The 17,657-nt window shown below is 37.1% G+C and overlaps 2 protein-coding genes across 2 annotated transcripts; both read right to left on the bottom strand.

The window, feature by feature from the left end:
• Positions 1-743: 743 nt before the first annotated feature.
• On the bottom strand, positions 744-3,643 carry LOC114726663 (uncharacterized). The gene is made up of 7 exons (XM_028913333.1): positions 3,124-3,643; positions 2,852-3,001; positions 2,603-2,749; positions 2,425-2,475; positions 2,214-2,327; positions 1,554-2,110; positions 744-1,352 (listed from the first exon to the last, which is right to left on the bottom strand). The coding sequence occupies exons 1-7, from the start codon at positions 3,641-3,643 to the stop codon at positions 744-746; spliced, it is 2,148 nt and encodes a 715-aa protein (XP_028769166.1).
• A 6,227-nt stretch (positions 3,644-9,870) lies between these two features.
• Positions 9,871-13,197, bottom strand: LOC114726662 (uncharacterized). The gene is made up of 7 exons (XM_028913332.1): positions 12,654-13,197; positions 12,380-12,529; positions 12,173-12,283; positions 11,979-12,089; positions 11,661-11,873; positions 11,239-11,582; positions 9,871-10,620 (listed from the first exon to the last, which is right to left on the bottom strand). Exons 1-7 carry the CDS (start codon positions 13,195-13,197, stop codon positions 9,871-9,873), a joined length of 2,223 nt encoding a protein of 740 aa, XP_028769165.1.
• Between the last annotated feature and the right edge of the window lie 4,460 nt (positions 13,198-17,657).

Raw genomic sequence — 17,657 nt, 5'->3', positions numbered from 1 at the left:
AAAGAAAAAGGAAGGAAAGATTTTATTCTGTCCGAATGGCTTTGTCACGGTCATAGAAGATTTGGGCCAGAATAGGGGCCCAATGAGGAGCCCAGGAAGAAAGGAGAGGGCGTGAAGTGAACTATGTGGAGTCTTCTCTGCTCTATCTCAGTGATTGGATTTTCTAATCTCTTCTCTACTCTTATTCTGTATTTCCTAATTTCTATTGAATCAGAGTTATGTTATTTTTCTTTTTATATTGTTGACTCTGTTGAATATATTGAACTTGAAATTTCCACTATAAATGGTTCAATATTATTGACGTGAGTTGCATTATCTGAGGATCATTTGTGTGATTGTTACAGGCTTCATATAGAACACACACATAGAATCAACAGTAGAATTAATGTAAAACAGGCAGGCATAAGAGAAGACGATACATAGAATCAATAGTAGAATTAATGAACAATACTTGCACGTAACAGATCAAAATAAAAGCTTAGTCACAAAGCAAGAGCGAATCTGAGGAGATGCACGTAACAGTTGAGAATCAATGTGTAGCTCCGAGTCATTATCTCAGTCTTCAAAAGCTTGAAGACACCTAGTTAACTAACTCGGAAACAAGGGTGCCTGTTGGCTTTTTTTGGGACTGCCTTACACTACTTGGGCACAATAATGGCAGGCCATCCTTTATTATTCTCCGTGTAAACCCCCCCCCCCCCCCCCACACACACACAACAAATCAGAATCACTTCTGAAGTTAGTTAGTTGGTGGCCCTTTTGGTACGTTGTGGAACAGGAACAAAGGTAAACCTTAAAAAATCAAAGTGGAGCGGAAACTTCGACAAGACATAAAAGATGACAAGGAGGGAAATCACGGCATACAGAGTAAAGGCAGCATTGTGAAGTTGATGCTTGAGCACGAAGAAATGTCCAGCACAGAATGACACCAACATGGAAACAATCGACATGAGCAGCAACGTCACACCCGTCAGTAACTGCATGGGCAGGTCTCTGTAAAAGTCTTGCTCTTGAAATCGAGAAGTAAGTAATGATAGGAATGTCACCACCGCCATGACGGAGCAGCACAGGGCTACCAGTGATGAAGCCGCGAACACATTGAATGCTGTCTCATTTTCCAGCGTTGGATAGCCGGAATCTTGAGCGACGCCACCGGGCACGGTGGTTGCTGTGGCGAAGGCTACTGTAACAATTATTGTGGCCACAAATGAGCATGATTCTGAGGTTTTCCTTAGCCACTCGCCACCGCTTTTGACGAGGTCACCGTGAGTTCTGTTGAAGACTTCATCTGGAGTTTCGTTTCTATTATTGTAGAGACGTGTAAAACCAGCCGGCAGTGACTTTTTCACAAACTGCACGCATCTCCAAACATTACAAGGTCGCTCAGAATTGAGATATTCTAGCAAAAATGAATTTTTTTTTTAAAAAAATGTATCAAGGCGAGTGTGGGTAAGGAATTCATGCATGTTCTTTGAAGTTTCCTTTTCTGAAGTTCACAAACTTGTTCTTTCTGTTTTTTTTTTTAATTTTTATGTGAATAGTTTATCAATTACCTCGTACCACTTGTACTCCAATTGCATTTGAAGAGCTTCCCCACTAATGACCCAAGGCCTGCTGTCACCGAGTGTGGCTGCCAAGTGCAACACACTGTTTCCATCCTCATCCACCTGATAGAACAGGCTCTCTTTGTAAATATTCTTCTTCAGCAAGAACTCATACACCTGACGTTGCCTGTGTTCTACTGCTAATAACACTATGTTCTTCTTATCTTCATTCACATCGTGAATGGCCAATGGAAAGAGCTCCACAATTTTCTCTATCATTTCCATCACGCCACTCTTTGCTGCAGCCAGTAATATAGGAGTCTCCGTTGTCCTCCTTTTAGGATTCTGCTCATCATTACCTTTGTTCTCGGTGCTCCTAGGTTTGATTGATGCTGCAGTGGTGTCATCCTCTAACGAATTCCTATTATAGCCTTCGTCTACTTGGGGTTTTCTCCCATCATCCTCGTACACATACAAGGAAGCGTAGTGAAGAAGTTGTTCGACTATCTGAACAGACCATGTATGGGTCTGCTTTTTTCGATATATCGCCATCAATCCCTCAGATCCTGTAGAGTATATAATAAGCATATATGTAAATTATGAGTGTCGTGTGCCATCATATATATTTAATTAGTACGAAATGTGCCAAACGTAAATTAGCATATGTACCTTTCCCGAAAATTGTCAAAATTATCAGGTAAAAGAACTTGATCCAATGGAGACCAGTTTCGTAATTATCAGGAAATAACGGATTTTCCTGACGTTCGTTGACCACTGGTGATCCTAATTAAACAATTTTACGAGAGCTTTCACTCGTGATCAATTGTACGTGCTCAAATATGCAATTTTAATTAGTGCCGAAATTCAAAAAACCTCTCACCTCCCAGTACTCCGGGATCTTCCGCATCTGCTTCTACATGGTGGGCCAATACTGGAAACAGAAAACACAGTAATTTAAGCCGCAATTATATACATATGCCAACAAGATCTCAGCTAGGGCATCGAGGGAAAAATTCACATAGATGGTGTAAGATACAAATGTAATAAAATTTATATACCAACGGTGACCGAGTTTTTTATTAGCCTGCAAGCATCCCACAGTGTTTTGTAGTTGTCAGGACAAACATGGCTATCACTGTCCTCGACTGCCTTCCGATATTCATCTCCTACATTTTCTATGGTCTTGAGCTTCTCAACATATATACCTTCAAGACAAATTAAATGCCGATGAACCAATCAAATAGGCTTTTTCCTTAGTTAACTGACCATGCATATGAAGAATGACGCAAAATTAAATGCTTACATACAGTGATAAATGATGGTTTCAATCCGTCCAAGGCGGCTTCCGCTTCTGAAAGCAGTAGGCTTTGATGCTAGCAAATGCAGAGGAGACAATCCTTCCTCATTCACCCAATTCGTAAGCTCTTTATATAGATGAACTATTTGAAACGCAAGATCTATACATACACCATAGCATTAGTGAAGTGATGTTATAGTTGATTAGAACAAACAATATAACGGATCGGAGAAGCTGGCGAGCTAGTGGAAATTAAAGAGTTGAGACTGAATTTAGATGTACCAAAGAAGTCACCGTTGATTGCAGCGTGAAGGATGGTGTCACCATCGTACCGTCTACAGGTACCGCAGAAGGGAGGAGTAGTGATGGCAGGGTTTCGGATGCAATGAAGGCAAAGAAAAGCTTGTGTTCTGCCATGGAGAGCTGCCAAGAAGAGAGGCGTCTCGCCCTCAGCATTACGATCATCCACTAAGGTAGGCTCCACGCTAGCAATGATGTGACACATTCTGGCATTGCCCATGACAGCTGCTACATGCAAAGCAGTGATTTTTCTATTATTAGGAGTTCGCAGGGCCTTTATAAGCTCCCCTTTATTAGGTTGTGTCAGGGACATGGCGTGGACCATCTTATTCACCACGTCCTCCTTCCCATCAGAGACAGCAATGTGCAGAGCAGTTTGTCCAGTGCGAGTGATTCTGGCATTGTGAAGCGTCGCATCATGCTTGTACATTTCAATGACCTTGCCCCATCCCCCTTTCATGGCGCATGAGAATAGGATCTTCTTGTTGCTCTCCTGCTCCATGGCTGCTTTAGGTAGTTTGTATTGTGGGTTAATTTCTATTCAGTGGTAGCTCGTTTAAATACCGATCTGCTTAGGAGATTTTGATGATATGATTCATTTTCTTGGCCAGAGTTTGCTGGGTTTTCAAGTTATTCCCCACCAAAAAAAAAAGAGCTTAACTATATGCATGTTTTTGTATATTTGTGGTGGGGAAATTCTGCAAAAATAAGAGCAAATAGGAGTGTCATTCACAGCGGAATCAACATACTTGGTGGTGGGGGAACAGAGGTACGGAAAGCACACGTGGCACTTGGATACTGACGCCCGCCCACATCCAATTTATTAATTACACAATAATTGCTATGAAACTGTGGATAATCAAGTCTGTTTTAATCAGGTTCGCGTCAAAAAACCGATGATGTTTATTCTTTCCTTCCTAAAGAGCAAGCTAAATTAAAGGAATTGAAACTTGTTGAGAGAGACAAATGATGCTTCATTAGATTATGATATACTCCTCCGGTCCTTAATATAGGATTTAATTCTTGAATTAGTTTTGGTCCTAAATGTAAGACTCATTTCTCATATTTATTAATTTTCTCTAAATTATCCCTATGGATACTCCCTCAACCATAATCAAGTAGAAAAGGGAGAAGGGGTATTAAAAAAGATGATTATGGTGTTTTAGAAAAAATGTGTCACTTTTCTTATAATTAACTAACTTATCTAACTTCCTTAATCTAATCAAATTAGTTAAATGGATCTTATATTAAGGACCGGAGGAGTACTACCTCTGGTTCTAATTATAAGAGCCAGTTGACTAATCTGAGGAGATTAAAGAAGTAAGTTGAGTTAGTTATTTGTTTTAAGTCGGTGTTGTTTTTCCTAAAATATCATTACTAATCAAGTGTATTGACTAGAACTATCATTGTTAAAAGGGTTACTTTGAAAAAAAAATGTATAAATATGAGAGACAAAATAGATTAGGATTTTATATTTAGGACCAAAATAAAAGTCAAACATGGTCTTATATTAAAGACAAGAGGTAGTAGTACTGCAGCCTATACACGTGTAGTGTGCCGTCATATATATTTAGTACTCCTCCTGTCCTAATTATAAGACCCAATTGACTTATTTGAGGAGATTAAGGAAGTAAGTTAAGTTGGTTATTTATAATAAATAAGTGTTGTTATTCCTAAAATATTCTTGCTAATTAAGTATATTGGCTAAAACTATCATTATTAGAAGGATTATCTTGGAAAAAAATGCATAAATATAAGAGAAAAAATGGATTGGGTCTTATAATTAGGACCAAATAAAAAGTCAAATTGGGTCTTATAATAAGGACCGGAGGAGTATTAAATATTCAAATGTATCAAAGACAAATGAGCATGTATACCTTCGCGAAAATTGTCAGAATTACGAGAGAGAGGTGCCTGCTGCCCTCTCTCTCCTCCCTCCTTCTCCACCATTTTCCCTTCCTCCCCAAGTATTTTTTTTCTCTTGTTTCTTTTGATTTTTAGATTTTAGATTCAATGAGTGACAGTTGATATCTTATGGGTGAAAAATGGAGCTATTCTCAATTTTTTATGATTTTTCAAAGATTTACATAAAAATCTGTGCTCTTAAGAGTTTTCTTTTTTCCTTTAAAAATTCTTTGAAAAATCAAGCTAGTCCTCCAGGCATATGGTTGCAGTGGAATATACATATATATTTTAAAAAAAGGCAAAAGAATATATTTAGAAGTGATATTCATCGTTTAAGTATATGAAGCATAAGAATATTAAGTTAATTAGTATTAGCGGTAATCTTCTTTAAGTACCGATCCGCAAGAGACTGACGATCTACTTTACTGGCCAAGTTTGCTCGATTATTAAGTTATTCCTCAAGCAGATGGCGCCGGAGGATGCGTAAAGGAAATTAAAGCAAAAGGCAAAAGAACATATTACATGTTAAAAAAAATAGAAAGGATCGATCGTAAAAGGACGACTGAGTTGTTGGAAAGGAACATTTAACGGTGAAGTTCAGTCTGGTATTAAAAAATGAGAGGTCATGTATTGCACTGTTTTGTACGTTTCCGGAGTGACATTTCCCTGAAAAAATACTTTTAGATAGCTACTGTTTACACACGAATACTTTCAGAGCAGGATTGATCACCTCTAATTCGATATGTGTGTGTGTTGTGTCACCTTGAAGTTTCATTAAACGATACTCTCGCCCTTGTAAGTTGCAGGTCATCAACTCTATTCCTTATTCGTTCGCTTTTGGATTTTAGTATATTTTTCAATTAAATCGCAATACACAGGTGAATTTTAAATTAATTTATAAAAGTAAAATAAAATATTAACAACAATAATTTGTTATAAGGTAAATTAATCATTTAAAAAACCCGTATGCCATACGTTCATTTAGAAATATCTTAAACATACAGGCCAAATAAAAGATTCTAATTTTGCTCTTAAATAATTATTAAAATGCCATAAACGTACATTAAAGCAAACTAATGTATACCTCATGCAACGAGTCTGAGAAATAAATCACATTGTTCATAATTTATCTATCGGAGTTTCCATATCATATCTATAAATATAAATATTAATATAGATACGGTCCAATATCCAACTTCTTCTAATCTAATAAATGAAAAAAAAAGAGAGAAGGAAATATGCATGTTGATCAGGGACCCTCTAGCAATAAAATACCTGATGCTTGTGGTTTTTAAAGTTAGTCTTGAATACTACCTCCAATCCTATTTATAAGAGCTAATTGACTAATTTGAGGAGATTAAGAAAAGAAGTTAAGTTAGTTATTTGTAATAAATAGATGTTGTATTTCTTAAAATATCTTTACTAATCAAGTTATTGGTTAAAACTATTATTGTTAGAAGGACTATCTTAGAAAAAAAAATATAAATATGAGAGACAAAATGTATTGTGGTCTTATATTTAAGACCAAAATAAAAGTTAAATAAGGTTTTATATTAAGAAGTTGAGGTAGTATACAACTTATTTTAAATTATGCCGCCTTCACCATGACAGCCGCTACAGTGCCCAGTCCAGTCAAACCCTGACCCTCAAATATGAGCCACCATTCCAAACGGTCCGCCATCTCCTCACTCATAACGGCCATGGTGATGTTCCCATCCATAAAGACTTCAGGGAGTGTCCTTACTTCATGGTGATCCTGATTTCCTAGGTCTGATTTGATTAGTTTTTATTCAACACTTGCGTTTATCGATGTGTGTACTTCTATTGACTTGACAACATTATATTATGTACACAGCAATTTGCGAGTACGTGCGAGAAATTTAAATCCGGCGGTCACATAAGGTCGCATGCAGCAAATTGTTTTTTTTTTCCCGGGGTGGTTTGCCTCCAACCACATTTTATTACCTTCACACACATTTAAAAAATCGTAACAAGTTCTAAATTAAATAAAAAGTACATGGCTAAACGTAAAAGTGAAATGAATATAATTAAACCACGCTTTATTAAATCCACGCATCATAAAATATATCTTAGGCTCATGTCGGGATGAGGAGCCCTTAATTTGCTAAGTTTAGGTTCCCTCGCATCAAGAGGCTTTCTTATATGAAGATCGTGACAGTTCCTATTAGGCGCTACCATGTCACGAATTTATTTGCACCAAGAGAAATGGGGCCACTACGTCAAGAGCAAATCGAACAGAGAGAGAAAGCACTTAGTGAAGCGACCTCGATGAGTTGAAGGTTTGTGACTCCTTCGCACACTAAACTAAGTTACTACATATAGATCACATGTAATCATAATAAAAAGTCAATAGGAGTGCAAGCATGTGATAGTCTTGAAGTGTCCAGTTTACACTCTGTTAAAATCTGACCAAGACATTGTCACCCAAAAAGGAAAAAAAAGCCGACCGAGACACGTAACATAGTGATGATCGCCATTGATGTCAAGAGAGACCCAACACAAATTGGTGGGGACAAACTGGAACCACTGGCTTCTGGGATCGTCCAAACAAGTAGGATCATCTAGTATACAGATGCATCTTCTTGTCCCAGTTAGAGCTGGTAATATAAATTGAACCCGCTTGGTAGGTTAAGTTGGCTAAAAGCCAACCCGCTAGTGAACAAAACTTTTTAACTCGTACTGTCAGGTCTGCAACCCGTCATGGGTTAACCCGCCAACCTGAGGGTTGTCCCGCATTTTTTTAATATTTTTTAAAAAAATTTCAAATTATATAATTATATATTATATCATATCTGAAAAATTAAAAAAAATGTCTATATAATTTATTTGGTGCTTTCAATCAAATATTTAAAAACAAAAACAAAAACCTCATTTTTTTTTTGGATATTGAATAAGAAAAAATATTAAAAATAGAAAATTTTCAACAAAAAAAAAGATAAAATAATTATTGGCGGGTTGGTAGGCAAATCCAACAACCCACCTTGACAGCCAACCCACCTTCAAACAACCTTTTCTAATCCAACCATGTGAGTCCAACCCGTCACTGGCCAACCCGCAATCCGTAGGGTGACTCATATTACCACCCTAATCACAATTGTTGAACAGTTCGCGTCCTGGTGCAAGCACAATTGCTTACCATGCTGGTCTATTTTATCATCGGGAGAGAGAGGTGGGTATAGGAAAGGAAGCGATTAGGTGGAATAATGTGGTGAGGTGGCACCAAATTTTGGTCAATTTTAACAGTCAATTTTAACACTTTAAAAAGACGGGGTAACATTGCTACATTTTTTGCATTTTCATAATAACATTGCTCCTTAAGAAACTTCCAAATATTCGCAAGTCCTGAGCAAAAACTTTTGAGAAAAAATTGAACCTTATTTCTATATTTAACATTCAATCCAATTATAACTATAGGCATATGAGAACACATTCAAATGGTATTTTAAAGAAACTGATAGCAGAGAAAAGATACCAAGGGGAGGGAAAGAGACAAGAGCCACACATAGAGGATTCCCAGGAGTGGGACCAGAGAGAGAAGATCATCCCAAATCATCCACAGTTCTCCCATAGCCAATTTTGTCCCAATTTTACTGCCTCGTAATATTCACGTTTTCCATCTCTTCCTCTTGCTGTACATGCGTATGTGATTTGGGCTTCCTTTTTGGGTCATTTTCTGAGCCCACTTCTTCTGGAATCATGACCCCATCCTTTCACATTATTCCATATTTCCATGTTCCTTCTTCATATGGTCCTCGATGAGCTCCCTCACCACCTCGTCTAGTTTTTCTCCTGTAAGACTCTCCAAGTCGCTTAATACCTTTCTTGCATGAGTCCAGCCGAACAAGTAACATTGACAGTGGTGGGAGAAGATGATAAGTGAATAATTTTTATCTACAATTTATCAAGACTTCTCCTATAAGTACTGACCTGTATGGATTGACGAACAAGTTTTTTTTTTTTTGTAATATTCATTCTATAAATTCTAATAATGTCTTTTATAAATATAATATTATTCTATAAATGATAATACTCTATGATAATTGTACCAATCTACTGGTTTAAAGGAAAGAACAGAAGATAATAACAGTTTAAAAATAACCAAAATAAGAAGAGTATAAAGATAAATTGCTTCTGATTTTGTTGCCGTAGTACAATTGCGTTTATCCACCTGTGTAAGTTTATTGACTTGCTAGCATTATACTACCTCCAATTCTTAATATAAGGGTTCATTTGACTTTTATTTTGATCCTAAATATAAGATTCTAATTCATTTTTCTCTCATACTTATTTATTTTTTTCCAAGATAGTCATCGTAATAATGATAATTCTAGCCAATATATTTGATTAGTAAAAATATTTTAAAAAAAATAACACTTATTTATTATAAATAACTAATTTAAATAATTTTTTTAATCTATTCAAATTAGTCAACTAATTCTTATATTAAGAATCAGATGTAGTATTACATACTCACACATGCGGGAGACGTTTAAGCCAGCCTAATTACATGCAGAATTTTTTTTTTTTGGCTTGTCTCGAGCCACTATCACCTTCCAACATATTAAAATCTATCGTAACAAGTGCTAAATAAAAAGTAAATGGCTAAACGCAAAACGGAAATGAATATATTAAACCGCACTTTATTACATCCAAGCACCATAAAATATTAAATTACGCGCACACTAAATTAAGTTACTGCATATATATCATACATAATCATAATAATAAGTCAACAAGATCGGCTTGAAATTGTCCAATTTCCACTGTTCAAATCAAGCCGAGGCATGCAACAAGTGATGAGGATCAGCTTGCCTGTACGTCTGGATGACCTTGCCCCGTTCCCTTTTCATTCCCTTCTTGTTGCTTTCCTGCTCCATGGCTTAAGAGAGTGATGATATGGTCTACTTTGTTGGCCAGAGTTTGCTGAGGATCGCCATTGACGTCAAGCAGCATGGGCCTGCCACTACTTTTGGGAACATGCTTAAAGGTAGCCCGCAGAAGATCAAAGTAGAGAGGAAATTGAGCCAAAACAAAAAGGGTTACAGGGAGGCAGGTCACCACATATATTGGAAGAGCAAGATAACGAAGTGTATCCTTGAGCACGAAGAAGTGTCCAGCACAGAATGACACCAACATGAAAGCAATCGACACGAACAAAGAAGTCAAACCTACCAGTAACTTCCCGGGCAAGTCTTTTTCAAAGTCTCTCTCTTGAAATCGAGAAGTGAGTATAGATAGGAACATCACGAGGGCCGTGACGGAGCAGCCCAGGGCTACGAGTGATGAGATGGCGAACAGTTGGAATTGTGACTCACCTTCAAGTGTTGGTTGGCCTGTTTCTTGGACAACTCCGCCGGGCACAGTGGCGTTTGTGGTAAAGGCCACCGTGGCAACTAGTGCGGCCACTACCGAGCATGATTCTGAGGTTTTGTTCATCCACTTAGCGGCCCTTTTTTGGAGGTTCCTGTGAGTTTTGGTAAAGACAACGTCTGGGGTTTCGTTCTTCCTGTTGTATCGGCCAATGAAATCAGATGGAGTATTCTCCTTCACAAACTGCGTAAGCCATCATATTTACATCGTCGAATTAAGGTATTACATTATATATATATATATATATATATATATAAACACGCGCGCACGCACGAATTAGAAGTTATATACTCTCTCCTATTTATAACATAAGTAATTTTAACTAATTTACTGAAATAAAAATCAGTGTTAATTCATTAAATTCGCCTCAAATTAATTTTTTTCAAATTTACTCATATTAAATAAGGTTGCAAAATGAGGGAGAAAAATATAATGAGTTATATTTAAGTATTAATTATAAAGACAAAATAATACTTTCCGAGAAACTTATATTATGGACCAAATCATTCTAGCTTCTAGAAGCGACTTTTATTGTGGACTTTTTGCTCCAAATATAAAAGCTTTTCTAGAAAAAATTTTTGATGCAAAATATGGGGCAAGATAATTAATAATAATTTTTTATTTTAGCCATTTTCATGAGGGGAGGAAATTTTAAATGCAGGAGTGAGAACAACATTTTTCATTCGCATTCTTTAATATGAGCAAAATAGATAAGTTATATCAATTTAAAAACACATTTAATGTTGTCACTAATTAACTTTCTAAAGCTTAACCAATGTTGAGGGAGTCACTTGCTATTACCTTGTACCACTTTTGTTCCCATTGCATTTGAAGAGCATCGCCAGGAATGAGCCAATGCTCGTCGTCGCGAAGTGTGGCTGCCAAGTGCAATGCGCTGTTTCCATCCTTATCCACCTGATGGAATAGGCTCTCTCTGTATATATTCTTCTCCCGCAAGAACTGATACACTTTAGGTTGGCTGTGTTCTGCTGCCAGTAACACTATGTTCTTCTTATCTTCATTTAGATCGTAAATAGCTACCGGAAAGACCTCCACAATTTCCTCTATCATTTCCACCACACCATTCTTTGCTGCCACTAATATTGGAGTCTCTGCTGTAGTCCCTTTAGGACGTTGTTTATCTTCTGCACAATTTAAATGCTTGTCAAACACGTAATTACCAGTTACAACTTATAATCAAATGCTTCTTGTGACAATGTTACCTTTGTCGTTGGTGCTGCTAGGTTTGACTGCTGATGCGTCGGAGGGGGCATCCTGCTGTGGCGACGTCGTATTATTATAGCCTTCTCCCTTAGGGTCTCCCCCGTCAGCCTCGTACTCATGCTGGGAAGTGGAGTGAAGAAGTTGTTTCACTATCTGAACAGACCATTTATGGGTCTGCTTTTTCTCATATATCCTCTTCCATTCCTTAGATCCTGTGGAAAATCCAAAATATATAATAAGCATATCTGAATTAAAAGTGTCATGTGCCATCATATATGTTAGTATTAAATGGGTCAAACATAAATAAGCATATGTACCTTTCACAAAAATTGTCACAATCACCAGAAAAAAGAACTTGATCAGATCGCAACAAGTTTGGTAATTAGCGGGAAATAACGGATTTGTCTGACCTCCGTCTTCTCGTGGTCCTAATTAAGCAATGGTACGAGAGTTCTCAGTTGTACTCACATATGCAATTTTAATTAGTGCCAAAATTCAAAAGACCTCTCACCTCCCGCTCCTGGATCTTCCGCGTCTCTTTCAACAGGTTTACCAATATTGCTCAATACTGGAAATTTATGATGTTCTTGATTTTCTAACTTAAGCTTCTCAACATAAATACCTTCAAGACAAATTAAACCCCAATGAATTGACCAAATAGGCCTTTTTTCCTATGCGTGAAGAATAATATAACGACCATAATTAAATGCATACATACAGTGATAAATGATGGTTTCCATCCGTCCAAGGTGGCTTCCGCTTTTGAAAGCACACGGCTTTGATGCTAGCAAATGCAGAGGAGAGCACCCTTCCTCGTTCACCCAATTCGCAAGGTCTTCATACAGATGAATTATCTGAAATGCAAGATCTATATAGCATAGCATTAATTAAATAATGTTATAGTAGATCAGAATAAAGAATACAACAGAGAAGCTAGCTCGTGGAAGGAGTTGGGGGGGTTGGGGGGGGAGAATGAATGAATTTATACGTACCAAAGTAGTTACCATGGATTGCAGCGTGAAGGATAGTGTCACCGTTGTTCCTTCTACAGTTAGCATAGAAGGGCACAGTATTGATGTTAGCACGGAGGGGCGTAGTGGTGGGACCGTTTCGGATGTGATGAAGGCAAAGAAAAGCTTGTTTCCTGCCATGGAGAGCGGCCAAGAAGAGGGGCGTCTCGCCGTCAACGTTGCGATCATCCACTAAGGCAGGGTCCTCGCTAGCAATGATGTAACACATTCGGGAATTGCCCATGGAAGCCGCCAAATGCAAGGCAGTGTTGTTTCTATTATTAGGAGTTCGCAGAGCCTTTATAAGACCCTCTTTACGAGGTTGTTTCTGGGACATGACGTGAAGCATCTGCTTAACCACATCCTCCTTCCCATCAGAGACAGCAATGTGCAGAGCAGTGTGTCCAGAGCGAGTGATTCTGGCATTGTGAAGCCTCGCATCTTGCCTGTACATATCAATGACCTCGCCCCATCTCCCTTTCATGGCCCATGAGAATAGTGTCTTCTTGTTGCTCTCCTGCTCCATGGCTACTTTAGGTAGTTTGTATTGCGGGCTAGTTTCTATGCAGTGAGAGCTCGTTTAAATACCGATCTGCTTAGGAGATTTTGATGATATGATTTACTTTCTTGGCCAGAGTTTGCTGGGTTATCAAGTTATTCCCCAAACAAGAAAGAAGGCAAAAAGAATATTTTACGAGCCAAGAAAAAAAAAAGGAAAGAAACTATGTAACGTCACTATTTGTGCGGTGGAAATTAAATTCCCAGAAAAGAGAATAATGAAGAGTGTAATTCACAAAAAACTATTGGGACACGCATTGACATGTTGACGCTTTTTTTGTTTTAGGTGCTTCGCGGTGGGGCGCAAATCGTGAAAAACATGAGTGAGATAAAGAAGTGAAAGAGCGGGGCAAAATAAAAAGAAAGAAGGAAGGACATATGAGTATATAAAAGTATGGCAACGGGCACGTGGCACCTGGAAACTGAAGCGTTCTTTTTGATTTTGGAACATGACATTACTTCACCCTGCGTTTGTTACGAGAGGATGAGAGGGAAGAAAAATTTTTAATAAACTCAATTTAAAAAATTGGAGAAGTGGGATTAGAAAATTTTGATAAAGAAAAAAAAATGTAAGATAAAAGAGGAAATAAAATTAATTTAAAGTTTTTAACCCTACTTTTTTAGTTTTTCAAATCGAGTTTACTGAAATTTTTCTTTTCCCCCCTTTCCCTCCATTTCCCTCATACCAAGTAGACCCTTAATGTTAGTTACTATCCTCATTTTTTAAGATCTAGTTTGTATAAGAAAAACTATAAATTAGATTTTATATGAAGAATTAGAGATAATATTAAACTGTGGTTAATCACATCTTAATCTGGTTCAGGTTTAAACTCGTGATCTTTCCAAATCAGAGGAAAAGGCAACCCTTGCAAGCTTAGGCTTTGGCCCACTGTGACATGCAAAAAGCAAAAGTCTCGGTTATTAACAATCGTGTCCCACGGCTCTCCTCAACGCCATGCTATCCTCCAACTTGAACTTCAATTGTACCATTAACTTTTCCGCCTTTTTTAATGATCTAATCATAAATTAACTTGGCCTGCAAAGTAACTCTTACTCATTAAGTTGCCGGTCACCAACTCAACAGCATTTTCATTTGCATCTGGTCTTTAATAGAAAAACTATTTAATTAATTTGGGTAAATGAGTTTATAAACACATTGTAAAATCACTTGAATTGAAAATACTATATTAAGGTGTTAACGTTTGATATTTCAGAACCAAAAACTGTAGCACCCACGGGGTTTTCCTTTATATGCCCTATTTTAAAACATTTTAGTTAACTTTCATATGGTTATGATCTGCTTTTTGTCAGAAATGCAAAAATTTCTGTACCTTAGAAAATAGGACGTTTATAAACAGTACACTTCCAAAAAACTGTTGAACTTCTTTCTGGAGGCGGATGACAATCGATCTTAACGATAACATTTGCCCACCATATGTGTGCCCTAATTCAATGAGTGAATTTATACTTACCAAAGTAGTTACCATTAATTGCAGCGTGAAGGATGGTATCAGCATTGTTCCTTCTACAGTTAGCATAGAAGGGAGAAGTATGGCTTTTTTATCCAGACACGACAAACAGTAAAAGTATTTACTCAGATGCTATAAGATCAAAAATATTTACTCAGATACTACACTTGAAATCGTTCAGACAGTGAACGAGTTTAAATTTGTACAGAAGTTGTTCAAGCCAAAAACGACTTCAGTGGGACCCACATCTAAAATATGAAAGTTGTTCTTGGTCTGAATAACTTCAGTGGGACCCACATCACAAAATGGAAGTTGTTCTTGGTCTGAACAACTTCAGTGGGACCCACTATTTGTCTTACACTCCATGCGTTTTCAGCTTTCGTATTCTAACCTAAAAACAGGATCAACATATTGCAAATGGTTAATGCCTACTTGTGAGCAAGCTGCAACAGCATGCATACATGGAAACTTTTCTGCTTGAAATTCTCCACAATCACATTTTCTATCAATCAAGTTAACCTTGCAACAACGACGAAATTGATGAAGTTGAATATTGTATGGCTCCATAACCTCAAATGATGTTGATATTCTATCAAACTCTCGAATAACACATCCAGATGCACCTTGTGTTACTATGTCTAACTTCTTTATTAGTGTCTCAGAAAACACTTGACCAGCTGCAATTTGCGCATGAACTTGTTGGGCACGCTTTACAAAACCATGTATAGAGTTAACAACTATTTTGTAAAGCGTGCCCAACAAGTTCATGCGCAAATTGCAGCTGGTCAAGTGTTTTCTGAGACACTAACAAAGAAGTTAGACATAGTAACACAAGGTGCATCTGGATGTGTTATTCGAGAGTTTGATAGAATATCAACATCATTTGAGGTTATGGAGCCATACAATATTCAACTTCGTCAATTTCGTCGTTGTTGCAAGGTTAACTTGATTGATAGAAAATGTGATTGTGGAGAATTTCAAGCAGAAAAGTTTCCATGTATGCATGCTGTTACAGCTTGCTCACAAGTAGGCATTAACCATTTGCAATATGTTGATCCTGTTTTTAGGTTAGAATACGAAAGCTGAAAACGCATGGAATGTAAGACAAATAGTGGGTCCCACTGAAGTTGTTCAGACCAAGAACAACTTCCATTTTGTGATGTGGGTCCCACTGAAGTTGTTCAGACCAAGAACAACTTTCATATTTTGGATGTGGGTCCCACTGAAGTCGTTTTTTGCCTGAACAACTTCTGTACAAATTTAAACTCGTTCACTGTCTGAACGATTTCAAGTGTAGTATCTGAGTAAATATTTTTGATCTTATAGCATCTGAGTAAATACTTTTACTATTTGTCGTGTCTGGATAAAAAAGCCGGAGAAGTATTGATGTTAGGGTTTCGGATGAAATGAAGGCAAAGAAAAGCTTGTTTCCTGCCATAGCGAGCGGCCAAGAAGGGAGGCGTCTCGCTGTCAACGTTACGATCATCCACTAAGGTACGCTCCACGCTGGCAATGATGTGACATATCCTGGCATTGCCCATGACAGACGCTACATGCAAGGCAGTGCTGTTTCTCTTATTAGGAGTTCGCAGAGCCTTTATAAGTTCCCTTTCATGAGGTTGGTTCAGGGACATGGCGTGGCCCATCTTCCTGACCACGTGCTCCTTCCCATCAGCGACTGATATGTGCAAAGCAGTGTGTCCAGTCCAGAGCGAGTAATTCTAGCCTTGTGAAGCCCCGCATCTTGCATGTACATTTCAATGACCTTCTCCCATTTCCCTTTCATGGCACATGAGAATAGTTCCTTCTTGTTATGCTCCCTTGCTCCACGGCTTTACGTAGTTTGTATTGTGTGCTCATTTCTATTCAGTGATAGCTCAAGCGGATCAATAAATAAAGCAAAAGAATTAATAATATTTTACTAGTCAAAAATAGAAAAAGCAATGTTTACGTAACTATGCATGTTTTTACATATTTGTGGTGTGGAAATTCTGAAAAAGAGAACAATGAGGAGTGTCACTCACAAACGGCTCAACATCCCTCTTGTTTGGGGTGCTTAGTGGTAGGGAACAAGTGTGAAAAACAAGAGTGAGTAAAGAAGAAGAAAGAGGGTATATAGAAGAAGCGACAGGACACGTGGCACTTACCCTTAATCAAAATATCAACAATGATTTGGGTTTTAAAGAAATAAAGTAACTCTAGCTTGTTTTGCAGGTCATCTATCGACTCAACTGCATCCTTTGTATAAAAATTACAAACCTCAATTGCATCTTCATTTTTGCATTTGGATTTTAATACTAACTAATTTGAGAAGATTAAAAAATTATATATGTTAGTTAATTATAATGAATTTGGCCTGATCTTTTTTTAAAAAAATATTTCTACATAACATTAGAATTAGATTATATATAAGTTCTTAAGTTGGTTTAATTAATCTGTGAAAAACTAATAACTAAAAAAAAAAAAATAGATTAACGGGATTTTATATGTAGAACTAAAATTCACAGCTAGCTCCTGCATTTAAAAGTTAAATTTGTGAGTGACTTTATTTTAAGAGTTAAAACAAATTAGTTTTTCCAAATATTAAGGACGTTGTAAAATCATTTGAATTGAAGGACCACATTAGCCGGATGATAACGTTTTTGAGATCCAAAATAAAAAAGCTAACACCCCGGCCTCCGAATTTTCCGTTTTTATGCCTTACATTAGATTTCTTTAAAAAAGATTTTGAAAATTATTTTATTTTAGGTTCTATATTTATTAAAATAAAAAATATAATAATAAAATTAAATTCTTTGATTAAGTATTATAAAAAATGATCATTTCGAGCCAATAAATCCGTCGTTTTTCCTTTGACAACAGAATGAAATGATCATTATTCATTTCATATCAAAGATACGGTTCAGCTAGCCGATAACGATAATAATATAAGCAGTCCAAAAAATTTCATACATTACAG

Source organism: Neltuma alba, unplaced genomic scaffold, assembly GCF_004799145.2.
Source record: "Neltuma alba isolate B1F8T4 unplaced genomic scaffold, ASM479914v2 tig00012398_pilon, whole genome shotgun sequence".
In the NCBI taxonomy this organism is placed as follows: domain Eukaryota; kingdom Viridiplantae; phylum Streptophyta; class Magnoliopsida; order Fabales; family Fabaceae; genus Neltuma; species Neltuma alba.
This window is presented reverse-complemented; position numbering and strand designations above follow the sequence as displayed.

Excerpts from the sequence above, each read along its gene's own strand:
- LOC114726663 (XM_028913333.1), bottom strand. The coding sequence starts at position 3,643 with ATGGAGCAGGAGAGCAACAAGAAGATCCTATTCTCATGCGCCATGAAA. Across the intron at positions 3,002-3,123 it reads AATCAACGGTGACTTCTTTG|ATCTTGCGTTTCAAATAGTT; the intron begins GTACATCTAAAT and ends GTGTATGTATAG. Across the intron at positions 2,111-2,213 it reads TTTGACAATTTTCGGGAAAG|GATCTGAGGGATTGATGGCG; the intron begins GTACATATGCTA and ends TATACTCTACAG.
- LOC114726662 (XM_028913332.1), bottom strand. The coding sequence starts at position 13,197 with ATGGAGCAGGAGAGCAACAAGAAGACACTATTCTCATGGGCCATGAAA. Across the intron at positions 12,530-12,653 it reads AATCCATGGTAACTACTTTG|ATCTTGCATTTCAGATAATT; the intron begins GTACGTATAAAT and ends TATGCTATATAG. Across the intron at positions 12,284-12,379 it reads GGAAACCATCATTTATCACT|GTATTTATGTTGAGAAGCTT; the intron begins GTATGTATGCAT and ends TTTGTCTTGAAG.